We start from the raw sequence: 26,971 nt of genomic DNA on the forward strand, positions 1-26,971 counted from the left end.
GGAACAAGGAAAGGCTTCATACTGAAGAGTGTTTAACAAAACTTGGAAACAATAAGAACTTGCTTAGCAGAGGTTTGTGCTGGATTTGGACACTAATGTCATGAAACAGAGCATCAAGCAAAAACTGGCTTTCCGGTCCAGAATGATAGAGAAAAATGACTGTTGCAACACAAGGAAGGCACTGGCATCCCATTTTCAGAGCTACATATAGGCTTAGTACTTAAGGCCAGGACTAGGACTGTGTCCAGGTCAATGGTGATTGTATGCAATTACCATCAGATGGGTCTTTAGTCTTAGCAGATTTAAGACATCTCAGGCCAGTTTCTTTCCATGGCCTACACTGGTACAGAAAGTTTCTCTAGGGACACTTGTTTGCAGACAGTTCTTAGAAAAATCCTTCCTCCTCAGGCTTGTCATCCCAGAACCCTTGCCCAGTCAGACCTGTGCTGCTCCTTTCACACCTATCATCCCCAACCAGTCCATTCTAATTCCATTTCTAATCCATCTGTGTCTGCTTGTCTGGTGCAAGTTCACCTTCCTCATCCATTCTATTTCACTGCACCATCCTCACTGACTGCCACCTCTAAATTCCTTCTCCAGCTTTTTCAGATGACCTGACTTTCTACCTCACCACCTTTACACTTTTTCCAGTCCCTCTTTGGCCTCCCTTTTCAGTTCCAAACTCTCCATCCTGTATTCTCACAGCAGAAGGAGTTTCTAGGTTTGGAGATGTTAAAATTGCCCAGTAGTGGACAAGTTTACACAGACTTGGGGTGCACAGACCCTTCAGGGGAGGTTTTTCTGGCTGCTCTCTACAGTTCACGTGCTGGATGAGGTGGATTAAATAGATGCTTTAAAATCTGATGTCCCACATCTGCTATGTCCTTGCAAGGCCTTTCCTTTCCTTTCTGGTCCAGTCATTTCTGAAGATTCCTGGGGGACACAGTCTATTTCCCTCAAGGCTGAGGCCATGTATCCACTTCTGGCTCCATGTGGGACCACTGTTCTTCTCATGAGTTTCCTACCCTTCTTCCCAGTACCATGGTCTCTCCTTACTCTGTTATTCCTCCAGTGCTTCTGGCCCATGGTCCTCCAGGACACCTCCCTAGTTCCTGAGCTCACCCACTCTGAAAGAATGTATAACTTTCCTTCTTCCCAAGAAGAGCACTTAACAAAAATAAGAACAGCAGCAGGATAAACATAAATATTCAGCTAGCCCTGCCCTTCCCATCCCTTCCACTCCCCATCCTTCCTTTCTTAACCAATATTCTTCCATGCTTTACACTGCTGTGAGGTCACAGGCCTTTTCCCCACCTTCTTGCTATTGTTTTCCTTTCCCTAGCAGCTAGTCTGTGTTAACTGCTAGATGCCGGTAGACCCAGTCCACCCTCCTCAGATGTTCCCAAGGATGTGAAGGGGAAAGCTGATGAGCATTGGTCACAGTTTTTGCTCATGGCCTGATTGCTCTGTGCCTGTGGTCTCTGATTACTGTTTGACTTACCACCATAGCTGAAACGACACCATGAAAACTGTCACAGTACCAGTGAAATGATAACTTCACCATTGGCAAGAGCAAAACAGGACTCCGCTCCACTGCTGTAGGAATCTCCTCCCTAGGAACCTTCTCCCTCTCCTCCCTTTTTCAGTAAGAAGGCCAGGAGTAAAAAAAAGGAGGTGCCTGGCTTAGAAGACTTCCTAGGTGGTTGTGCAGTTCCCTAGTCCCTTGCCTGCTAGCCCAGCAGCTCTAGAGCACTGCTCCCAGCACACTCACCTAAACCAAAACAGGAGGGAAGGTTCAGGAGGAGCTGGTGTAAGGCTGCAGGGAACTCCACTAGTGTATGGTGAACGTCAGTTCCCAGAACATATATCTGCAAGGCTCTTTAACTGAGACTTATATTTGTGCTATTATCTTCTTAAGAGGAGTGATGGGGCAGGAGGGTAGTGACCAAGGAGTAAGGCAGTCATCAACATATCACTAGGCTGCAATGATTTATTTGATTCAATCCACATAATTGCAGACCTTGGGGTAGACACTGGGATAACCTTTCAGAGCACACTCATTTTCCCATGACACTATTCCCTGGAGTTTTCCAATGCATACAGCTGGGCCACTTGCATCATCCTGGAGGGAAAAATTTAGAAGCATGAGCTGATGTAACCTGAAAAGGTTTTGACTTGGTACAAAGAATCCAGGGAATTCAAAGTGAGGTGCTGCAAATCCTGGTATGGGAGCACAGAAAGATAGCACCCCTTATTTGCTGACCTCCCCTACCCCCCAACAACTCACTGCTACTGAACTCAGTGCCCAGCAGATGTGGCTGGACCTCCTAGTTCGGGTGAAGTCCACCCTGTATCGAAACCCTGCTGGAAGGATATTGTGTCAGAACAGAAAACCTAGAGATGAGGAAGCCTAAGCATTCTGCCAAGTTCTGAAAAATACTGTGCAGCCTGAGGCACCCTGAAGTGTGTGACCCTGGGCTCTGTGCAGACATCAATGCTTACCTGTCATGAGTCTTTCCCACCATTCAGGAATCCTACACAGATCATATTGCTGGTGATTTGGCCTGGGTAAGCCTCTTGGCACTTTTGGTTACTCAGACCTGGAGTTGCTAGACACTGGAGAACCATAGTGAAATTGGCTGCCGGGACAGCAGTGAAAATTAGGTTTCATCTTAGGACTCAGCATTCAGTGAACAGAAAGACCTGTAGACCTATATGTGAGAGCCATTCAGCAAAGCAGGGCAACCCTTGACCTGCATGAGAAAATGCAAAAGGCATTCTTGATTGAGGTACAATTGCAGGACAGTTGGGGAACTCACAGGCAGAACGTGGAAAGGTTGCAAGGCAGAAGTGAAATGTACATGGACCTCATGAACCTGGCAGTAGAGTGGGAGAAGTGTGACCAGGTATGTGCAACATACACTGATACAGCCACTGCTCAGTGTGTTTCCTGACTTTGAAAAAGGCACTTGGGACCCTCTTTGGCACAGGAGCTGGGCAGAGCTGTTGGTTGAATGTCAGCACTGTAGTCCATGGTGGTTGCCATCCTGATCAACATAATGTCATTATCAAGGCTTCCTGAATTGTATCTAGGATGGTAAATGATTAATGCGGCACTCCTGACTAGTTCACTGTCTTCCTTCACATCAGTGTTCTCTTCCATCCTCATGGCTGCAAAATTACCAGCAGAGAAGAGCAGCAGTTAACCGTGGGTAGAACAACTTGGTGCCACATGGAGACTGGCAGACACTTGGAACAGAGTAAGGGAGTGTTGCCCTAATCAAAGGTGTATGTGTCACAGAGCTCTAGAAGCCTTATCATTTCCTGAAAGAGGGAGTCTGGAGAGTCTTGCTAGTTGGGCATCCTGTCCAGCAGATCCACAGCTGGCAACTGTGGCAATCGTGTGAGCATAGATGGATCATTTCAGAAAACTAGAGCAATGCTTAGGAAGGAAGATTACATTTCCTATTTCAGAGGAGCATGATCCTTGATCTGTGCTCTCTCTGCAGAGGTATGCCTTAAATTCAGAACAAGAAAGATCCATGGAGAAAGTCTGGAGGAATGAAAAGAACAAAATAGTAATGGTAAGCCACAGGGACATGCAAATGTGCATAGAAAGGCATGTTAGGGTGCACAAAATAGGATGCCAAGAATGTAGGCATATTAGAAAGATCATATAATGCAGTGAGACAGAGGGTAGTGTTTCTCCTTTGGTTTCAGATGCACCATGTGTTGCCACCTTGGACTCTATTCTTTTGCTACATACCATACTCCAAATCTGGTGGCTTTGCAAGATTTGACTAGAATCTAGATACACAACCTAATCCATACTTATGATTTCTAGCAGTGATCAGCTGACAGGACCCACTGGTTGCTGATGAGTGAACCACCACAGAAGTGATACCCAACATTCAAAGGACACCAGTAGGGAACTGAATGCTCTGGACAATTGGTAGCCTCCTACAACCTTGTCATCATCAGGGTCCTCAGGAAAAAAAAAAAAAAAAAAAAAAAGGCAGAGAAAGAGGATTGAGTTTCACAGCAGCAGGTCTGAATCCATTTTCTTGGTGTAGCAGCACCCAATGAGCTACAGAGGAATTAGCAAGACCCAAAAGAGGTTGAAACTTTGGAAGACTTGAGAGTAACTCCTGAAATATCCTCCTTCTGAAATATCCTCCTGAGTTCTCCCTGTGCTACTCTGAAACATGAGGCTTCATCTTTACCACCCTGAGTCAGGAAGAGAACAGAAAAGCAGAAGCTTCCAAACAACTTCACAAATTAAATCTGTGCAGCCTTCACACCTTGGCACCTTTGGAACAGGATGCAACAGCTGTGTCATGGTGGAAAGCACATGGTGCATATTTGTGTAGGTTGAGAATTGGAAAATGGCAAATGCAGTTGAGAGTGTCAACAGCGAGAGTATAGAATAGTGGTCTCCAATCATTTTTGATTGCACACACCTATCAGTAAAATATATTTGAGCACGCACCCCCAGTATATGTATATTTAGTAACTGATAATTATATACATATAATACTGAAGTTCTAATGTTTTCTTTCCACACACCAGTGGATGATCTTGCGCAACATCAGGGATGCATGCACCCCACTTTGGAGACCACTAAACTGGAACGTCATAAACAAGAAACCTGTCTCTGATTATCAATTACAGATGCAAAGAGCAGATGATGAAAAACCCTTCCCGAGACACCCTTCTGGCCATGAACAAATGGGGACTTGATGTTCCTAGGTTAGATGCGGTGTCTTTCAACCAGCTCCTCCCAGGCAGGAGAGACTTGGGAAGAGACAATTAATGGTCCCTCCAGCAATGAGCTCTGTGAGATGTACAAGGACCAGCTTCAGAAACTCCTCCACTTCATGCCCCTGGGAAGCTTTATCTCTGTTAGCTCATGGCCTCACCAGGTTTCCCTTTCCCAGGATCTTGCATCAGCTGGGACAAATGTATTTACTTTATCTGAGTCCAGTGATGATACAGCTGACTGAAATACTTGAACTAGGAACATGGATTTGTAGAAATGCAAGCTGCTGTTGCTTGTCCATTGATAATATCTAACACAGCTGCCCTCCATTCACCATTCCTCCTCCTTCCTGTGTCCCTGGAGCCACCAGCATTCTGCTGCAGCATCACTGCATTAAAGGAGAGCCTTGTTTGCAGATGGAGATGTAGCCTCGGAGTGTATTTTTTGAAAGACCCTGAAAAAAACCCTTGCAATGTGTCTGTAGAATGCTCAGCAGCATTGAGCAGAAGAGGGTATTTACATTTCAGGTAGGGATTCATTGTCTTAAAGAGAGGAAGGAGGAGTGGGAGGAGGTGTTCCAATTTCAAGCTGAAAGCAAAGATGTCATCATTCTCATCATTCTGCTCGCTCACTCCCCTCCCTGAGCAAGATGGGGGGAAGAGGATTGGAAGGGCAAAAGTGATAAAACTCATGAGTTGAAATAAAAACAATTTAATGATTGAAATAAAATAATGATAACGATAGCAATAATGATAATGATTTAAAAAGTACTAAGAAAAAGACAGGTATGGTCGAGCTTCTCAATTCAGGCACTGATTAATGGATTTTCCTGAAATTTGGGTGGCTACTAATCCAAATATTAAACCCTGTGAAAAGAAGGAAAAGGATGCTGTCCTTCATAGCTTAGGTGTTGCCTAACAGCTGTATCTCAGGAAAAATATTGTTTTAAAATATCTGATGACAGCCTATCTCCATGCCAATGTATGTTTTGGACAAAGAAATTATAAATCCACAGGGACATCAATTTATACATTATTGTAGATTAGGAATTGTTCTTGCTCTGCTTAGTTATGATGGGATTAGATAGCTTTGGTAAATTTTGCCATGCTTAGACTATTACAGATCTTTCCCTTTTCCACAGGAAGCTTCATTTGTTTCTCAGGATAAAACGTGTTTGTAAGAGAACTGTGCTCTGATACCAGTTTAATGCCCAAGACAAGTCATTCAGCTCCTTCAGGAGTTCCTGGCCTTGGACTTGTCCTTTACCATGAAGAAAAATTTCCACCTGGACAGTGCCACTGTGTGTACCAGGCCTCCAGGGCTCTCAAAAAATTGATCAAGAAATGGAGTTGAAAGGCTATTCCTATTTAGTCTCTCATTCCATTTCAGCATCTCAAAGCATACAACTTCTCTTTATGGTCACTTGAGGTTGTCTTTCAGGAGCTAACATGATGAAGCTGCTTGGAAAATGATTATTCATCAAACTTAATAAGCTTGAGCAAACTCAGCATCACAACAGAAATTATCACTCTTTCAGGGAAGGACTTCAGAAGATCTCATTAGTTGTGTTCACAGCTTTTTTGTTCATAAGCATGACATCCCTAAACATCAATGTTATCCTATGTCATGGTTTAGCCCCAGGCGGCAACAAAACACCACACAGCAACTTGCTCGCTCCCCTCCCCGAGCAGGATGGAGGGAAGAGAATGGGAAGGGCAAAAGTGAGAAAATTCATGGGTTGAGAGAAGAACAGTCTAATAATTGAAATAAAATAACAGTACTGGTAATGAGAATGAAGATAATACTTTGTAATGAAATGGAAAATAACAAAGAGAGAGAGAGATAAAACCCAAGAAAGAGAAGTGATGCAAATGAAAACAATTGCTCACCACCAAGCAATTGATGCCCAGCCAGTCCCTGAGCAGCAGCCCCCCAGCCAAACTTCCCCCTAGCCTACTGCTGACCACACTGTCATAGGGTATGGACTATCCCTTTGGTCAGCTGGGGTCAGCTGTCCTGGCTGTCTCCTCCCAGCTATTTGAGCACTCCCAGCCTACTCGCTGGCAGGGTGGTATGAGGAGCAGAAGTCAAGCATGCAGACTTGACTCTGTGCGATCACTGCTCAGCAATAACTAAAACATCCCTGTGTTATCAACAACACTGTTTCCAGCACAAATCCAAAACACAGCCCCATACTAGCTTCTATGAAGAAAATTAACTCTACTGCAGCCAAAACCAGCACATACTGAAATTGTTCTGTGACAAAAATGAGTCTCTATAGATCATTTCAAAGCTAAATAAAAAACACAGATGGGTACTTAGGTCAATATTATCATATGGATTAGGTGAGAGAAATGCTTTCAAAGAAATAACGGTGAGAACTGCCACATTTGAACAATTTAGCTTTGGGAGGTGGGGGATGGGGCACAGAGTAGATAATTTTATTTGGGAAAATAATGTTCTATATGATAACCCCACCCCTCCACATTACTCAAGAAAAGGGATTTGCTAAAATAAACTTAATAACACTGAGAGGCGTTGGGTTTTGGTTTGGTTTGGTTTGGTTTCAAAATAAACACATAGTATCTTACACTCCATTACCTACAATGTTCAGCTTCTGGTAAAAATAGGCATTTTCAGGAGTGACACCATCAGCGCAGGGGGATCTCAAAGGGGTTTGAGGTCTGCTCTCAACAGGTGCTGCATATAAGAATGAGACAGGCAAACAGCTACACATCTTCCAAAGCTCAAGTGCGTTTTTAAATTGAAGTCTGCCCTCCGAAATAATTTAAAATAGCACCCTATCTTAGGAAAGGTTTATGATTAACCGATATGTTATTTGTACTTTCTACCAGTGCCTGCTAATGCCCACATTTGGATCTTCAAATTTTCCACCTGTGTACTTTTTGTCTGGGGAAAACCTTGGACTAGAGATAAGGCCATTTCAGAAAATGTATTTCTAGCGGCTCCTGCTTCCAGTCCACCAGTGTGGGCTTGAGGCTGTGTCAGGATCATGAAATACATACTGTTTGTCACCTTTGTTGGTGTGGCCGGTGAGTATATTTTTTACTTCTATTTTTGTAATTCATAAGTAAGCCGATTTTCTGAGCACCTTTGCAAGGTAGTCTATTGTGGGAAAGTGCAGTCCAGTTTCAACTTTGCAAAAGTTTTAAGGCAGAGCACTGCAACTTCTTTTGACTGCTGTCAGTTCATAATTGCTTGTGTCACAAAATGGGGAATGAATGCCTTCATAGGGGTGCTTGACCCAAGAATACTGAAATGTGTCCATAGCTTCAAAAAAGACTGCCTCTCCCTTAAGGACTGTGAAGTACAAAGGTAACACCTCTGGCTCGGGAAGTTCTAAAGCTGCTGTAAATTTTTGGACTGTGGGCGAGTGCCCCAAGGAAATACCACTGCAGACTTGTTTTGTACGTACACTCAGTCCACTGTTGACCACTACTGCAGACAGATCTTGGGACAGACACACCTTTGATCCGATCCAGCAAGATCATTTCTATGTTCTTATGTTGATTCTGGGACCAGCAGCCAGTGCTTTAGATGCAGATACGTGAGACGCCAGTCAGAGTCTGACCACCTTATTTTAGGGAGCAGCAAATGAATGTCCATTAGTCTTGCCCACCACTGCTACCGTGAGTTTTTATGGAAGTACAGCTACAAGTGAGATGCTTCAGTAAGCCACAAGGGCCCAAGATTCCTTATGCCAGATGCTGACATATGCCACTTCTTATCCCCCAGTTGCCTTCCCCAGCCGTGCTGATGATGACGACGACAAGATTGTGGGAGGCTACACCTGTGCAGCAAATTCTATCCCCTACCAGGTGTCCCTGAATTCTGGGTATCACTTCTGTGGAGGTTCCCTCATCAGCAGCCAGTGGGTTCTGTCAGCTGCTCACTGCTACAAGTCGTGAGTGGAAAAAAGCTATATTCTTCCGTAACCTACTTCTTTCTTCCAGTTCAGTTCTAACAGGAATTCCGAGCTGTGAGATCCAAATATGTAAGTGACTCCGTTCTGACAGGAGGCAACCAAGGAATGGGTGGCTCATTCAGGAAGCTGTGCTGAGGCATCATAAGGGGTATTCCACTTCTGCAAATGTTTCTGTGAATGCAGAGCACTTTCTGGAATGATGATGTGGTAATCTAGCAACGAGTTATGAGCTCTCATTTCTTATAAATTGGATTAATCTTGCTAAAGCTTTGTCACTGGAGAACAGGAAGAGAAATGAGGTCAGAGTGATAGCAGTTTGCCTTTTTCCAGAATGATTGTATAAAGCATTGTTATACATTCAACCCATCCCAGCTCAAAAAAAATAAACCTGCAGAAATTCACCACCTGTCCTGGGAGTGGGTAAGGTCTCAGTGTGGATCCCCAGGGCTTATTGCAGGACAAGAAAGATAACCTGCATGAAAACAGCTACTATGATAGCGATGTTGAAACGAGTGCATACGGTGACGGGGAGCTTCCTCATAACCTGTCGGTAGCAGTAAAGTGTATGCCATTCCTTCTCTTTTCCAGCCGCATCCAAGTGCAGCTCGGGAAACATAACCTGGCACTCACAGAATCGACGGAGCAGTTGATCAGTTCATCTAAAGTCATTCGCCACTCCGGCTACAGCTCTGCAACACTGGACAATGACATTATGCTCATCAAGCTTTCCAAACCAGCCCAGCTCAACCGAGCCGTTCAAACAATTCCTCTGCCTACCAGCTGTGTGGCCACGGGCACCACATGCCTAATCTCTGGCTGGGGCAACACACTCAGCAATGGCAGTGAGTACTCTGTGGGAATGTGCAGCATCATGAGGGTCTGGGAGACACTCTAAGACCCCACAATTAACTCCAAATAGTACCGGGAAGTGCTGTGGGACAGGCCATTTTGAGCGATCTGTCTGTGTAGGACAGTAACCATTTAACTGCTTTAAAGGCAAGCCTTTATAAGGTCCTTCCTCTTGTTCTGTGTTACAAACATGGCGTCACTTAGGTCGTCCATGTGCCATTCACCAGCATGTTCACACTGCCGTAAATCTTGTGGCCTGGCGCTATCAGCTGTGCAGTGCCAAGCACTAGCAATTTAAGTAATGTCAATAGAACTGTGAGTTCTCTGAGAACAAGATGAAAGTCTGTGATTGTGGATCTAAAATTACTACGAGAGAGCTCCATTCTCCTACACCAACGGTCAGAGGCGTGAATGGTGACTGGTGTCTAATCCACTGACAAAAACTAAACCTACACCAGAGGTTTTCCTGAGGCCCAAGTTTCCTCCAGGCTATGTGCTACAAGAGTAGCTCTTAGCTCCACACTTGCCATGGATGATTTTCTAGGTATCAGAAAAATTAACATGGCTGCAGTGTAGAATGGTAGACCCACGGGAGAATCTGTTCCATCTAAACAAATGGAATCCATGCTGTGATTACCGTTCAGAGGAAAAACGATGACTGCTAAAACAGGATGTTCAGCGATTATTTTTCTGTTAAGGAAGATCTTCTCTGGGCTCTGAAATAAACTCAGAGATGTCACCAAACATCTCTCCCTATTTTCTTCTAGATTCGTTTCCAGATACCTTGCAGTGCCTGAAGGCTCCTGTACTCTCCTCAAGCGAGTGCAGCAAAGCCTACCCTGGGCAGATTACCAAGAACATGATATGTGTAGGATTCCTGGAGGGAGGGAAGGACTCCTGCCAGGTAAAACATCTGCCTCGCCTTTCCCATATGTTTCTCTCCTGCCTTTTGCAAGTAGAATGGGCTATCACATTAGAGAATCTGCTCTCCTCACTGCACTGGCGTGTCTGAATGTTGGCTTTTTTTTTGAACAACAGTGGAGACTGAGGGTGAAAGTTGCTTACTGAGTGAGGCTAGGGTTTTCCCCACTCAGTTAGTCATTGTCCCTTCTTTGAGATAGTGAAGTCTCCACAAGCAGGCTATGCCACCTCCTGCACCTTAGGCTATTGAAAATGGAGGAGTGCTGCACCAGGGAGACAATAGTAGTCATGGCGACTTCAGAGCTTAGGATGCAAATGTTAGTTTTGGACTCACTGAAAAGGAAATAGTATGCAAGATCCAGGCAGTCTGGAAAATGAACACACTTGACAATTGCTCTGCACTTTACACGTACCTAGGTCCATGGAAATATTTGGCAGAATAACGTTTAAGACGCACATATGTTAAGCATCTGCCAAGGACTGCATCCGTCAGAAATAGTCTGGCTTACCCTTAGCTGTGGTGCCCTTGCAGCTAACATTCGGCACAGTGGCGTCAGGTGTAGAGTGGTAATCAGAAATGACCTTTGTAAAACTTCTATGTAGCGAGAGCCCAGTGGAGCTCCCTCAAATGTCAGTGATTTCTGGGTTCTCTGGCTCATCACTTACGCTGATACCGTTTGCTGAATATGTATTCTTTACGTGCACAGGGGGATTCCGGCGGTCCAGTAGTCTGCAATGGACAGCTCCAGGGTATTGTTTCCTGGGGTATCGGATGTGCGCAGAGAGGCTATCCCGGGGTTTACACTAAGGTTTGCAATTATGTCTCCTGGATCAAAACAACTATGTCTGCCAACTGAGACACTCTCGCTCTATGTGACCTGCTTTTTCTCCTCCTCATCTTCTTCCATTTTGGGACCGGACATAAAGAAATTATCAAAAAATAAAGACTTTCAGGCACTCCTCCTTTGTGCAACGTTTCTCTGGGTACTTCCATAGGCTATGATATGGAGGACAGAGGCAGGGAGTGTCACTCTGGGGAAAATATTTAATATTTGTAGTGCAACCAGCAGGATCTTGGAACATTTTCCAGACACATCTTCAGGAGTCTTTCGGTCAGTTACATGCAGCCATTTCTGGAGCCGAACATCTTTCTGTTTATCAGCAAGGACTCTGGTGCTACAAAACTGCCTAAAACAGCTGAGAGAGTGTGCTGAATCACACAGGCAGCATCCTCCTAATGTAGAAAACATCAGGCAGCAACAGAAATGCTCCCCATTGCCCCTGATTCCCCCCCCCCCCCCCCCCCAACAATATGACTGAACATTCCCTAGTGGAACCTCCCTGAAAGCTCTACTTTGGGAGTGAAACCACCTCTTGCTAGGGCTTGTTCCCTTCATGTACCAGTGCCACTGAGGCTGCTGTCTATACCTTTTTGCTCGGTTAACTGGCCGTGCTGGGTTTGCTTAGTTTTCCTGGAAGAGTCCAAATACATACGTTCCTGGGTTCTGGTTCTAGCACCTCCTAACCCCAGCTGGCACCGGAACTGAAAGTTCATGAAAAATCTGTCAAAGTTGCCAATGGGCTGTGTAGCTGTCTCCTAAAAAAGAAAACAGAAATAGAGAGTTTGAGTAAAATAAAAGGATAGAAAAAGCAGAGAATAGGTGAAGTGGGAAGAAATTTAAAAGAAATCTGACACTGGAAGAAAGGGAGGGAGAGGAGAAGAAGGAGCAAGTGTCATTTGCCTACAGAGAGGTTTGTGCCCAGCTCCCTCAGATGCTTTGCCACTGAGATGCCTCCTAGGAGAGTAATAGGTGCCTGAGTGATTGAGATAGGCACAACATACAAACAGGATCAGACTGTAGCTTTGTGTCCCATTGCTCTGGAAGCACCTGCTGAATTCCTTCGCAGCATCTGCCCTTTTCCAGAAAAAGCCCTGAGCTGTAGCCTGGATCCTTCCCTTCATCCTCTTTTCACCAGGAGACAGCGTTCTTATCTGGAAGCAGTTGAAAGTCACAGGTTCTCCCTCCCTGACCACTGTGAGTGGAGGGTGGTTGATATCTTTGCTTCATATGTTGGGGGAAAGGAGACAAAGTTGTTGGAGGACAGAGGAGAGGATGTGATGAAAAGATGATGAGGTGAAAATGGGAAGAAAGAAATGCTTCTGTGATCAGGCAGAGTGCGTTCTCAAATATGACAGACAGGGATGTTGAGAAGAGTAGTCTGGAAACATTCCCAGTCTCCTCTGTCACTATCCCCCTGATGTGTCAAGGTAAAGAAGAAATTCCAATTCTCAGATTATAAGCCATTCGTGATTTTCAAATTGCTGGAACAGCCTGACAGGGCCTCCCTTCTTACATGGCTGGAACACCACTAATGCCTGTGTTGGACAGTGCAATGAGAGGTGGCTGAGAATGTTTTTCCCTCCTTTGTGCTATCTAGTGAGAGCAACAGACCTCTGCAGAGCACTGAGATATGAGGACACTAGTTCTCTCTCCCGCTCGCTCTCTCTGCTGACATTTCCACATACTGCTTTTGTCACACAGCTCTGCACAGCAGGAGTGAGAGGATTACAGACGTGTGAGCCCTGATTGAAGCCTGAGGGTCAACAGGACAAAATGCCCTGTACTTTCTCTATTTTTTTCTGAGGAAAAAGTCCAGTGGGATCAAATGCAATGTTTTTGAGTGCACATATGAAGGCATGAAAACCTTGCACCAACATGGCAGGACAGGAAGGGAATTAACCAAGTGGTTACTTAACTAAAATGCTCCAAAGGCAAGACAGAGCTAAAATTCTCAGTCAGTCCAAGTTCTTGAAAGAGGCACAACACTTGAAAGAAGCATTAAGAATAGGACTGGGCAACAAATTATGCTGGTTTGTGTAAAAGTCAACATGTCTCTTGGGGAAGGGTGGAGGGGACGATCTGTGACTCAGAAATGACACTGTTCTAGAATAAGAAGGACTAGCTCTGACAAAATGACGGGGGAAAAAAAAGAAAGAGAGAAAACTTATCAGTTTTCAATAGGCAGGGATTACAACACTTTGTTAGCCTGTGGGTCACAGCTGAGATGTCCACTGTTTGATTTATCTGGAAAAGGAGGTAACAAGATTTCCTAGGACATCTCAACTTATCCTAAATAAATCTAAATGCCACAGCAAAAAAGGGGGAGAATTCCTGAGAGAAAATAAATAGCAGAAAAAAGGAACAAACCATTTTAAGATTTTAAAAAAGTAAAAAAAAAAAAAAAAACCAAAACAAAAAAGAAATAGGGAAGGGGAAAAAAAGTGATGCAGAGAGAAAGGTAATATCTGCTAAAGGAGCAATAAGGTGATTAGTGAACAAGCCTGTCCCCAGACAGCTGGTGTGAACTGATCAGTGGAGCCTGAGAGCACCCATGGATCTATTTATTCTGTGGGCATGTCTGTAGCTGGGAGACTTTACCCTGATAAAATAGCTTTGATACAATAGACTCCTGAGACACCTCATTCTTGGGGCCACCTGGAGTTGTTCTTGGATGACTACAGTCTGTGTCACTGGGAAGGGCTTCATGCACAGGCTATTAGCTGCATGCTATAGCTATGCAGGTGTTACATAGCTGCATGATATGGAGAAAGACATCCCTAGCTGAATAGTGTTCTGGTCTCTCTTGATTCTCTTACATGCTTGATGTTGAAGTTTTCCTCCTGCCTGTCTCCAGAAAAGTGGGAATCGTTATCTTCCTGTCAAAGGCTGCTAACAATTTCCTTAATTGTGTGGTGCTAAACAAGAAAAGGAAACAGAGAAACCATCATGATGTACATATGATGTACTGGCAATATCAGCACAAACATAGGCGGCACTGAAATTCTGTGTGTCTCTGCTGAGACACAAAGTGTGTGAACGTGGTTTCTGTCCTCCAGTGAGCAGTTGAAGTGCAGGAAGAAGCTGAGTTCCTCCATGCTCATACAGTTAACAGGCATGGGTTTCTTTCTGCACACTTCCCCTTCCCTTGCACTGAGGAAAGGACCTGATCCCCTGCAGCCTCCAAGGTGTCAGTGCTGCCAAGGAACTGAGGTTTACATCACAGAACTCTGCAATGCCCTTTGCACCAAGTACAAGAGGTGGTTTGGAGCCACATTACCATCTTTCCCTCCAGCATCAGCTCTGTTTCACTGCCTCACACACACCTGTAGGATCTTTCCCTCCACAAAATCTTCTCAGCTTTCCCAATGGTTCTGGATGGTTCCAGCTGGCCTTGGGCATTCTGCAGGTCCTAGCTTCTCCACAGAGACAACACCTGGTTCAGATCCCCGAGAACTAGGCTCTTGTTTGCCTTTGGAAATAACCCCCTCTCATCACTGCCCACTCTGCTCTCTACAGAAAAAGAGAGAAGGCTGCATCTTCTGATGGTGTGAGGAAAATGATAGTTGAACCAGTAGACTCCCAAACTGATTCTGCAGGGACCCCTGGCCTCAACTCTGTAGGCAATGGCCAGCTGACTGTACCAAGAGAGAGCTGAGGCAGAATCTTCACAGCCATCATATCACTTTCTGCACGAAGAGATTTGTGCTCACCTTCCTCAGCATCTGAATCAATCTGTATTTTAGCACAGCAATACATGCCAGAGTCATTCACTGAGGCAAAATCTATTGAAAAGGACAAGCGATAGCCCATACTCCCACAGCACTTGGAGCGATTCGGAAATTTGTCCTCAAACTCTGCACATAGGGGCATGTGGTTCCCATCTGGAAACAGCTGAGAGTCACAGCTCCTCCCGCTATGATGGCTGCATCTGGAGACTGTTGAAAGGATTGCCCTGTCAGGAGGAAAAAAAAAAAAAAAAAGGAAAAAAGAAGCCGGAGGCTAGGCAGATGGTGAAATGATTTGAGGAGGAAGGGAATGAAAAAACCCTGCAGCATCTAGAAGGCATAAGGGATGGGATGTGTTTAAAACTATAGGCAAGTTTCTCATCTGTCAATGAATAACCAGTAGAAATAGCTGACAGAAAATGTCAATGTATTAGAAACATTTCAAATGGTGAGGAAATCAGAAAAAAAAAAAAAAGTCAGCAATGGAAATCTGCCTGTGGTGGCAGTGCAAGCGCAGGCACAAAGGACGTTGAGGAGGAAATGCTTAGGAAGGTAGAGTTGCATAACATTGGGCGTGGGCAGGGCAGTGTGAGAGTGCCTGAAATGTAAGAAAGTAGTTGAGTGGCTGGGATCAGTGGGAGATAACACTCACACACAACACCTGCACAGCTGACTTTATATATGTGTATGTGTGCATGCAATCACAGGAGCATGATGGAGCTGGATGGGAGCCCGAGTTTGAGGCAGGGCAGGGGGGATGCTGTAACAAGCAATAGGACAAGAGGGAATGGCCTCAAGGTGCGCCAAGGTAGGTTTACACTGGATCTCTGGAAGTATTTCTTTCCAGAAGGGGTTGTTGGGCATTGGAATGGGCTGCCCAGGGCAGTGGTGGAGTCCCCATCCTTGGAGGGGTTTAAGAATCAGGTTGACCCAGCGCTGAGGTGAGGATCTGGTGGAATTGAGAACGGTCAGAGTGAGGGTAATGGTTGGACTGGATGATTCAAGCTCTTTTCCAACCGAGATGATTCTGTGATGAGGAGGAACTTGAAAGCAGCTGTTAAAAAGCTCTGGCGCTTCTGGGTTCTCACAGGTGAAAATATGCCAGAGAAAGATATGTGTGCTGACAGACTTCCAGCTTGCACAGAAGAATCTCTTGCATGCAAAGAGCCATCTGAGCCAATGCATAAGCTATGTTACTGTGGGTTTTGATGCTCATACTTGCCTGTAGCTCTCTGGATGGCTGAAAGTAAATATGTGAGCCACAGGAAAGAACTTACATCACTGCTCACATTTTATCTCTGCTGGAGGACAGATGACCTGTGGCATTGTATGAATGAGGCAAGGGAGTGTCAGGCACCGGTTGCAACCACAGCACTGGAGTCAGACCCAGGTGGATGTTTATCAGTGACAGTTTATTAAATAGGCAAAAACCTGTACACAAGCTTATTTTAACTATTTCGTGAAACACAATCACATATTTAATAACTAATGCATGCATAGGGCAGGCGATACGACCTGTGACGTTTCTTTTTCTCCACAGGTTTCTGTTACAACACATCAGGGAAGACGTCCAGTGCAGTTGGAGGGTCTCAGGCCAGCTGAGAGGGGCCTTCAAGGAGGCCCTTCAATTTACCCAACTATATATCCATTTTACGCGTGGTGTTTTGGAATACGCGGGGAGCCTCAACTGGTCTCAAGCCAACAAGCATGACTTTACATAAAAGGAAGCAAGACTGGCATTGTCCCTCCAGAGATTTTTCCCCTGTACACACTGGGGCCCTTTCTGCTACCTTGTTTGGATATCTTACCTGTGAGTGTTGCTTTTACTTCATTCTCTGGTTGTTTTAACTTCCCCTTTATGGGTACTTCTGGTGGCTGCTCAGGCTCTTGATGTGAGTGAGTTGCTGAGGAGAGGGGCTCCGAAGAGGAGGACAGTGGCAGGGGACCCTCCTGAAAGCATCAGAAACCCATGGCAAAACCGCAAGACGCGAAGGCAGAAGCCCAGGGAAGAGGGAGAGCCTCAAGTCGTCTCCCCCCCTGAGCGGGAAGAGTGAGATGCTGCTAACGAGGATGGCGGTGAGTCAGAGTGGGCGGAGACTGGAGTGACAACACCCCACGCCCCTCAAGTACAAGAGCAGCCCCCAGGGAGTGCAAGCGACCAGGAGCACGGCGAACAGGGCAGGCAAACAGGGCGTGGCGCGTCAGAAGGGTGAGGCGCGGCAGTTTGTGCGGCAGTTCGCGCGGGCAGGGTGAGTGGACAGGGCGCAGTCTATCTCCGGGGACTAGAACTTATCTGAGCTAATTTCATCTTATCATCCTCCACGAGTAGTCTGAACCATGGTCTCCACTCGGGTCAAAACCACCATCAGAAAGAACCTGGCGACCCAGACGGAGCTGCCACGCAAACATGCAGCGGTCCAGGTCCCGGGCTGCAGGGAGTGCCTGAGCCTGTCAGTCCTGTCGGAAGGCACCAGTGATAACACCTGTGTGCACTGTGATCAACTGGATGACCTGCTCAGCCTGGTTGCGGAACTCAAAGAAGAGGTCGAGAGATTAAGAAGTATTAGGGAGTGTGAAAGGGAAATCGATTGGTGGAGTAACACCCTAGCACCCCTAAAGCAACAGGAGCAAATGGAGGCTCCAAACGAGGTAGGTAATCCCTCATCCTCTTGCTACCAGGCAGAAGGAGGGGACGTAAGAGATGGGGGAGGCTGGAAACAGGTCCCCGCTCAGGGAGGCAGGAAAATCCTCTCCCGACCTCCCTCACCCTCCATGGTGTCCCTTCACAATAGATTTGGGGCCCTGTAACTTTTGAGTGAAGAAGAGAAGGAGGAAGAAAATGAGACAAACAAGGAGGAAGACCAAGGTCCACCAAGGCCGGATCATTCTAGACCAGGTATTAAAACCAGTTCTAAAAAGAACCCCAGAAGAGTCATTGTAGTGGGTGACTCCATTCTGAGGGGTATCGAAGGCCCCATATGCAGACTGGACTCACTTCATAGGGAAGTCTGCTGCCTCCATGGGACCCGCTTCAAGGACCTCAAGGCAAAACTCCTTACTCTAGTGAGACCCAAGGGCTACTACCCTCTCCTGGTTTTTCAGGTAGGTAGCAACGATATTACCAGGAGAAATCCTAAAGCAATGAAGAGAGATTTCAGGTCCCTGGGGAAAGTGATTAAGGGGTCGGGGGCACAAATTGTGTTCTCCTCCACCCCTTCAGTTGGGGGGATGGATGAAGAAGAATACCGGAGAACTCAACAGATGAATTTGTGGCTCCAAGACTGGTGTTACCATCAGGGTTTTGGATTTTTCAATCATGGGTTGGTATACAGGGCACCAGACCTTTTGGCATTAGATGGAATGCACCTGTCCCAGAGGGGGAAGACGATCTTGGGGCAGGAGTTATCTGGGCTCATTGACAGAGCTTTAAACTAGATTTGAAGGGGGAAGGGGGCAAAACATCAGCTCATCTGAAGTGCATGTATACCAATGCATGCAGCATGGGTAACAAACAGGAGGAGCTTGAAGCCATGATGAAACAGGAAAATTATGATGTTGTGGCTATTACAGAAACATGGTGGGATGTCTCCCATGACTGGAGTGCGCCTGTTGATGGCTACAAGCTCTTTAGGAGGGTGTCACGGTCCACTCGGTGGACTCGTGATGGTTTGTTTGCTACGATCTCGAAAATGCATAATTAAGTTGACCAACACCAAAGCGGATAGCAGTAATCAAACAGTGAAACTTTATTGTGTTGCCTGTGAAGCGGCATGCGATAGTTAGAGATGGGTGAAAGAAAGGAGAAAAGTAAAGTTAAGTTTAGAGAGAGGAGGGAGAGAGGTTATAGCTACCACCGCTGATCTCACGACATCCTAACGGTCCTGGGTCCAGCAGATGCTGCGTCGTTGATCATTGTGGTCCTTGGTGGGGAAAGCTTCCAATTTTCGTTGTCCAGAAGTCATCTTTTATGCTTAGTAACACACCTTGCTCCACCTCTGCCTCAGGGGTCTCCGCCCTTCTCAGAATTCAATTATCATATCTCCGCCCTTCTCGAGCGAGTCCACCACGCGTGCGCAGGGGGGAGTGTCTGAGGTGTGGTCAGTCTTGGAGGTGGGTAACCTTCAACCAGGAGGTGTGTTTTGGTATTATAATGAAGTAAAGTTCATCTAAGGTTCATGATTTCTTCATTGATGTTATGGCAACAGTTGCGATCCATCTTTTTTGACAATGACTATGCAATTATCTCTAACAGCTCCGGCTAGGCCCAGGTACCAAACAATAATACAGCACTCTTTGCACTACACAGCTTAGGCACCGAAGAACAGCACTGCACTGCCTGCACCACACGGTTCAGTGCTCAGGAGAACAGCACAGTGCTGGCTGTGCCACACAGTTCTGCATTCAGGAGCCTTTGCAACACATTCCACTCCAGGGATCGGCAACTGCACTCCAAACAGGCCATTGTCGGGTACCTCACTGTCCATGTGCCTGATGACAATGTTGAGACAATGCTGATCTTCTGACTGACTCTTACAGAGGGATAGACAAGAAAAAGAGGTGGTAGCGTGGCGCTGTATGTTAGGGACTGTTATGATTGCTTTGAGCACAAGTGTAGTGAAGACAGGGTAGAATGTCTTTGCGTTAGACTCAGGGGGAAGGCCAACAGGGCAGATGTTGTAGTAGGAGTCTACTATAGGCCACCCACCCAGGACAGAGAGGTGGGTGAAATAGTCTGTAGGCATTTAGGAGAAATCTCACGATTGCTTGCCCTTGTTCTTGTGGGAGACTTTAACTTCCCAGACATCTGCTGGAAATACAGCAGAACAGGACCAGTCCCAGATATTCCTGGAATGTGTGGGAGACAACTTTCTGACACAACTGGTGAGAGAACCAACCAGAGAAGGTGCCCTGCTGGATCTCCTCTTTGTGAACAGAGAAGGACTGGTGGAGGATGTGGAGGTCGGAGGACAACTAGGGCACAGCGATCATGAAATAATAGAGTTCTCTATTCTTAGAGAGACCAGGAGAGGGCTAAGCAGAACTGACATACTGGACTTCAAAAGGGCTGACTTTGTCTTGTTTAGGCACCTGCTTGAAAGGATCCCTAGGGAGACGATCCTGAAGGGTATAGGGGTCCAGGAAGGCTGGGCACTCTTTAAGAAGGAAGTCTTAATGGCTCAGGAACAGGCTGTCCCCAGGTGCTGTAAGAGAAGCCAGCAACAGAGAAGACCACCCTGGCTGAACAGGGAGCTTTGGCTGGAACTCAGGGAGAAAAGGAGAGTTTACGGCCTTTGGAAGAAGGGGCTAGCCAATCACAGTGATTACAAAGAGGCTGTGAGGCTATGCAGGGCAGAAATGAGGAGGTCTAAAGCCCAGCTGGAATTTACCTGGCTTCAGCAATCAAGGATAACAAGAAATGTTTCTGTAAGTATGTCAGTAGCAAAAGAAAGACCAGGGAGAGTCTCCATCCCCTGCTAGAGGCAGGAGGAAACATGGTAACAAGTGATGAGGAGAAGGCTGAGGTGCTTAATGCCTTCTTTGCCTCAGTCTTTAATAACAAGACTAGTTATATTGAGGGAATCCAGCCTTCTCAGCCAGAGGACAGAGACTGGGAGAACGACCCCCCCACAATCCAGGAGACAGTCAGAGACCTACTGCATCACATAGACATACACAACTCTATGGGACCAGATGGGATACACCCGAGGGTGCTGAAGGAGCTAGCTGGGGTGCTTGCCAAACCGCTTTCCATCATTTACCAGCAGTCCTGGCTGACCAGAGAGGTCCCGACAGATTGGAAACTGGCCAATGTGACGCCTATATATAAGAAGGGTCGGAAGGATGATCCAGGAAATTACAGGCCTGTCAGCTTGATGTCGGTACCTGGGAAGCTGATGGAGCAGCTCATCCTGAGTACCATCACACAACACATGCGGGACAACCAGATGATCAGGCCCAGTCAGCATGGGTTTATGAAAGGCCGGTCCTGCTTGACAAACCTGATGTCCTTCTATGACAGGGCGACCTGCTTATCGGATGAGGGAAAGGCTGTGGGTGTTGTCTACCTTGACTTCAGTAGGGCCTTTGACACCGTTTCCCACAGAATTCTCCTGGCAAAACTGCCTGCTTGAGGCTTGGATGATCGCACGCTTCGCTGGGTAAAAAACTGGCTGGATAGCCGGGCCAAAAAGAGTTGTGGTGAATGGAGTTAAATCCGGTTGGCAGCCGGTCACGAGTGGTGTCCCCTAGGGCTCCGTTTTGGGGCCACTCCTGTTTAATATCTTTATTGATGATCTAGAGGAGGGGATCAAGTGCACCTATAAGTTTGCAGATGACACCAAGTTGGGTGGGAGTGTTGATCTGCTCGAGAGTAGGGAGGCTCTGCAGAGAGATCTGGACAGGCTGGAACAATGGGCTAAGGCCAACTGGAGGAGTTTCAATAAGGCCAAATGCCGGGTGCTGCACTTCGGCCACAACAACCCCCAGCAGCGCTACAGGCTTGGGGAGGAGTGGCTGGAGAGCTGCCAGTCAGAGAGGGACCTGGGGGTGTTGATTGACAGTCAGCTGAACAGGAGCCAGCAGTGTGCCCAGGTGGCCAAGAAGGCTAATGGCATCCTGGCTTGTATCAGAAATAGTGTGGCCAGCAGGGACAGGGAAGGGATCTTGCCCCTGTACTCGGTACTGGTGAGGCCGCACCTCGATTACTGTGTTCAGTTTTGGGCCCCTCACTACAAAAAGGACACTGAATCACTCGAGTGTGTCCAAAGAAGGGCAATGAAGCTGGTGAAGGGCCTGGAGCACATGTCGTACGAGGAGCGGCTGAGGGAACTGGGGTTGTTTAGTCTGAAGAAGAGGAGGCTGAGGGGAGACCTCATCGCCCTCCACAGCTACCTGAAAGGAGGCTGCAGAGAGCTGGGGATGAGTCTCTTTAAACAAGTAACAAGCGATAGGACAAGAGGTAATGGCCTCAAATTGCTCCAGGGAAGGTTTAGACTAGATATTAGGAAGCATTTCTTTACAGAACGGGTTGTTAGGCGTTGGAATGGGCTGCCCAGGGAGGTGGTGGAGTCCCCATCCCTGGAGGTGTTCAAGAGTAGGGTCGACATAGCGCTTAGGGATATGGTGTAGTTGGGAACTGTCAGTGTTAGGTTAATGGTTGGACTGGATGATCTTCAAGGTCTTTTCCAACCTAGACGATTCTGTGATTCTGTGACAAGAGGTAATGGCCTCAAGTTGCTCCAGGAAAGGTTTAGACTAGCTATTAGGAAGTATTTCTTCACAGAATGGGTAGTTAGGCGTTGGAATGGGCTGCCCGGGGAGGTGGTGGAGTCCCCATCCCTGGAGGTGTTCAAGAGGCGGGTTGACATAGCACTTAGGGATATGGTGTAGTTGGGATCTGTCAGTGCTAGGTTAATGGTTGGACTAGATGATCTTCAAGGTCTTTTCCAACCTAGATGATTCTGTGATTCTGTGAGTGCTAGGCTGTGAAAGCTTTCTGGTAGATAAGGCAAGTGGAGCGACAGAGACATTTATTCTGCACTGCTGGGGCCTTATCACTATCAACCATAGGCTGACCATTGGGCCTCTGCCTGGACCTCTGTCCCACAGTTTAGCAAAAAAATATTTGCCCATCTTCAGCAGCTGTGGTTCTGGGATCATCTCCCTCAAGGGGAAGCGGGAAGGAATGGAAGAAGGGAGACAGCGATGTTTTCCAAGGTGGTCAGAAGGAGACAGGGCATCGAAGCTGAGACTTTGGATCTGCCGTGTAGAAGAGTTGGTCTTTGCCTGGAGACCAAGTGGGACATTGTGTGCTGTGCTTGCAGAGCCACAGAAGGAGGCCTCACTATCCCAAATCCCACCTTCCTAGGGGTGGAGAACCTGCCTGGTCTGTTTCTTTTGCTGATGTGCCTAGTTTTGTTTACAGGGAGAGCTGGTGGCCCCTATTCTCCTCTTCATCATATATCACTGAGCCCAAAGTGATTAAGGAGCCTCCTTAGTGGTTTAGGAGCCTAGGACTCAAGTCAAACATCTTGTGCTCCCAGGAAGTCACCTGGGAGAACAAAGTCAACAACTTGCCTCATAACAGAAGCTTCTGTGCTAGTCAGGGGTTTACCCACTGGGTGTCTGAGAACTGCACCACAGAGGGTGTCTGTTACTGCTTACCCCTGTAGTCCCTGAAGAGGTGATCCAGTGAGCCATCATGCTCAATCTAGGGACACCAAGTCCTAAGGACAGTCAGGTCCTAGCTTCATGTACCCCTGGGGACTGACTTGTGTAATCTGTTTTGTATCACTCAGAGGGTGGATCTGGGAAAAGGTCAAGATCCTCAATGCCCCTAAGCAAGCATGTAAAGCACACCCCCCCACACTCATACCCGTCCACCCCCACACATCACCCTTTCCATTGCATGGCAAGAGCTTCCCTGTGGGAGTCTGAAAGCTTTTAGAACAATGAGTCAGAACCAGAAAGGTGACCATTGGCAGCCAACATGCAGTTGTGGCCCATCTCCTTTCCTTGGGTTGAGGGTGGAAGGTGGTAGCGGGAGACTTGCTTTGCTCCCTGTGTTCCTCTTCAGAGTTTCTGTGTGCTCTGAACTCAGATTTCACATTCTCTTCACACTGTGTAGCAAACTTGTCCCTTTGTCCCACAAGGCTGAGATCTCTAGATAGGGTCATGAAGTGGGGCTAGGGCCTCTCCACCAAGCCCAGGTGAAAACACACACAACCCAGGGCAGTGGTGGGGCAGCCTGGGGTGAGAGACAGTCTCTGGGGAATGTGCAGCGTAATGAACCTGTGGGGAAGTACAGACTATAGACACAGAAGGGGCAGGGAGGTGGAGAGAGTCGTCTCCTTGAGCATCTTACTCTCCCCTATTCTCAGGGAAGGGCTGGGCCCAAAGTTGAGGACTTGAACTGGGGTAGGAGGAACTTGACACAAAGTGAAGTCCTAACTGGTGTATCCAGACTCCAGAAATATCCAAGAAAGTAAAATAAAAACCCTGTGCTCCAGGTGTCTGAATGTGGGGAGAGGATGATGGGAAGGGGCAAGGGTACTTATTCTGCTTCAAACCCCCTGGGATGCTTTAGTGCTCTTGACTAACTCTCTCCTGAGCCCACTGGGAACCTCTTAGATGAGATCCAAGGCACTAAATTGTCCATCTGGTCTGGGCTGTGGGGCTGGGAGTCTGGATGCTTGGGTTCCCTGAAAAGCAGTCTTGTGTTGCCACTGGGGCCATGTGCAGAAAAATTAACTCTTTATATCTTCTATGCAAAATTGCACAAAAGGTTAAAGTCATCCTGACCACCTCATTTGCAGCCCTGTGATTTTCCTCAGGGAAAAATGTGAATGGTCTCTGTCTCAGGATTATTTCTGGCTTCTCTCTTGGCAGGGATTATGGGATCATTTCCCACTGGGATTCTGAGACAAACAGAATTTCAGGTATGGGTTTAATCACATTGCAGTGACCTGCTTAATGCCCGTGTGTAGTTTGGGAATAATCCCAAATGGGATTTCAGACTTTTTCCTGTTTGGGATTACAGGACTAATCCTCACTGAGTTTATGGGACTGACTGTAGGAGGGTTATGGTATCACTCCTCAATGGCATTACAGAATTATTTTCATTGGGATAATAGGATTAATCCCAAAAGAATTATGGGATTACTTCCCAGGGGGATTATGTGATTAATCGCCAAGTGGATTATGACCTCTCCTTCTCTGGGGAAGCTACCTGTGCCCTATAACCTGGTGACATGAGTGCAGAGCACTCAGTTCCCAGGCTGGACCTGTGTGGGCAGAGGTTTGGGCCAATAGCTGAATATTGGCCCTGGACAGGGATATAGACAGCCCCTGCTTCACACTGGGAAAAAACTGACATCCATTTGTCTTCTGTTTTGATGATCAGGAATATCAATTAAACTCAGACACCGGAGTGAAAAGAGCAGGTGTATTTTACTAGAAATAACTAAATAATATAACAGAATAATACAGAAAACATACAGTAAGAAAAGACAGAACAGTGCACTTAAACAAATAGGAAAATACAGGGTAATGCATCAAATCATTACTACTTGAGAGAGAGAGAGAATAGTGATTAAGAAAGATACATCACCACTTGCATACTTTACCATCATCCAGATCCGCAGTCGCTGGGGAGCCCCGGTTACAGCAAGGATTTGGAGAACCTTTCCCTGCACGTGGGAAATCCTACGCAGTGCGTCCACCCGTAGGTGAGGCTTCCAAAGTCGCTGTGAGCGGGCCCAGCCTTATATACCTAAAAATCAGTAAACCAGAATAGCTGGCACCTTTGTTTTAAGCGGAAATATCTGGTTTTCATCTCACGTTAGGTTCCCCCCAGAGCCTGGCCAAGGCTTAAGGGAGAAGCTAAGGGAGTTTCCCTGCTTATCTAGTTAATTTATGAGCAAGGTCACAAATCCAGACAACTGTTTCTGTGGCCTTGTTATCTTGCTCACACATAAAGAAATATAAGGATACATTCAAAATAGACATGTTTTATGATGTTTAAGCTATATCTTCTATGCATATTTCACTAATGACTACATACAGAGTTAGCAGTTTCAGTTCAGGGCCTGTTGCTCAGGCTTCAATACTCCCACCTTTTACATCAGAATAGTTGGTTTGCTATAACTTAGTATAATACCTATTAGCACAATGGTTATCAGTTATAAAATGTACAGGATTCATCTATAGGTCAACTCTGGCTTGGGCTTATTGTCCAAGCCTTAGCACTTCATCTTCCCAGGGTAAAGGCAGGTTCAGTGGCAGGATCATGATGAACAATGCTTTGAATGGCCAAGATATAAGTGGCGTGTGGGAGAGACCCCAGGCCTTGGTTCCACCTCCTGACCCAATGGGCACAGAGAGGGCACCCATCCCACCCTGACCACAGGACAAAGGAAAGTTGGGATGGGGACAGCCAGGCTGGGTTGGTCTGGTCCAGAGAAGTCCAGGTAGAGTGGAATGCAGCCCCAGTGGCTGAAAGGGAGCTGAGCTTTTCTGGGTGATGGAATAAGGAACACTGGATGCAAATCAAGGCTTGAGGACACTCATATTGGACAAATCCTGGGGCCCTGATCTAAGACAGCAGTCCTGTGTGATTGGACCCCACTAGAACCTCTTTGAAATCAAAGGTGTTTTTTAAGAATCCCAGAACTGGTTTCAGCAAATGTGTTCACCTGTAACACCTGAACCATGAAATGGTCTGCGTACGGGAAAAGGGACAGAGGGCACCTTTCTTCCACAGAGAGTAACTTTCTACCTGCTTCTTCCTTTCACCAGACAGGATTAGAAGACATTTGTCTTTCTTTGCTTGACTTTAATGAAGAACCAGCAGTCTATGTGAGTACCACAAACACACTCATCCAAAAATTCCCCCATTCTTCTTGAAAGCTGACTGCACTGAGGAATACACCAAATGCTCAGAGAGGTACATGGGGGTGTGTGTGGTGGTGGTATCCAAGTCTGCCCTCTGCTCAGGTAAGGGCTAACTCTAGAATTGGTGCAGGTCTCTCAGGGCCTGGACCAAGGCAGTTTGGAAAGTTTCCCCAGATGCAAACCACTCCTTCAAGTACCAGATCCTGTCCCAGGTCTGTCCCGCTCCTCTGGCAAAGGATTTGTCCCTCTGCTTCAGCAGAATTTCCCCATTCTAGCTTGTGCCCATCACCTTTCAGTTCTTTCCTGGGCACATCCAAGAAGAGTCTGTCTCTAACCCGTCCTCAGCTCCCTCTGGGGAATGAAAGGCTGTAACTAATACTCCCCTGCCTTCTCATCTTCTGGCTGGACAGACTCAGAACTCTCAACCTCTCCTCACCTTCCCTGTGTTTTGGTGCTCACCATCTCCAAGACCCCTGAAAGACATCTCCCTTGTCTTGGGGATGCAAGGTGGCGCTGGTCCACAGCTGTGGCCTCCCCA

At 46.7% G+C, this 26,971-nt stretch overlaps 1 protein-coding gene, 1 pseudogene and 1 gene segment (V, D, J or C); 1 reads left to right on the forward strand and 2 right to left on the reverse strand.

The window, feature by feature from the left end:
- LOC141937663 (T cell receptor beta constant 2-like) overlaps positions 1-26,971 on the reverse strand; it is a 51,564-nt gene that overhangs the window by 19,770 nt on the left and 4,823 nt on the right.
- Positions 2,506-8,271, reverse strand: LOC141940312 (trypsin II-P29-like; annotated as a pseudogene).
- LOC141937698 (trypsin I-P1-like) lies at positions 8,232-11,437 on the forward strand. The gene is made up of 4 exons (XM_074855736.1): positions 8,232-8,684; positions 9,294-9,547; positions 10,322-10,458; positions 11,183-11,437. The coding sequence occupies exons 1-4, from the start codon at positions 8,485-8,487 to the stop codon at positions 11,330-11,332; spliced, it is 741 nt and encodes a 246-aa protein (XP_074711837.1). The 5' UTR covers positions 8,232-8,484; the 3' UTR covers positions 11,333-11,437.

Source organism: Strix uralensis, chromosome 2 (genome assembly GCF_047716275.1).
Source record: "Strix uralensis isolate ZFMK-TIS-50842 chromosome 2, bStrUra1, whole genome shotgun sequence".
Taxonomy (NCBI): Eukaryota; Metazoa; Chordata; class Aves; order Strigiformes; family Strigidae; genus Strix; species Strix uralensis.

Excerpts from the sequence above, each read along its gene's own strand:
- LOC141937698 (XM_074855736.1), top strand. The coding sequence starts at position 8,485 with ATGCTGACATATGCCACTTCTTATCCCCCAGTTGCCTTCCCCAGCCGT. Across the intron at positions 8,685-9,293 it reads GCTGCTCACTGCTACAAGTC|CCGCATCCAAGTGCAGCTCG; the intron begins GTGAGTGGAAAA and ends TCTCTTTTCCAG. Across the intron at positions 10,459-11,182 it reads GAGGGAAGGACTCCTGCCAG|GGGGATTCCGGCGGTCCAGT; the intron begins GTAAAACATCTG and ends TTACGTGCACAG.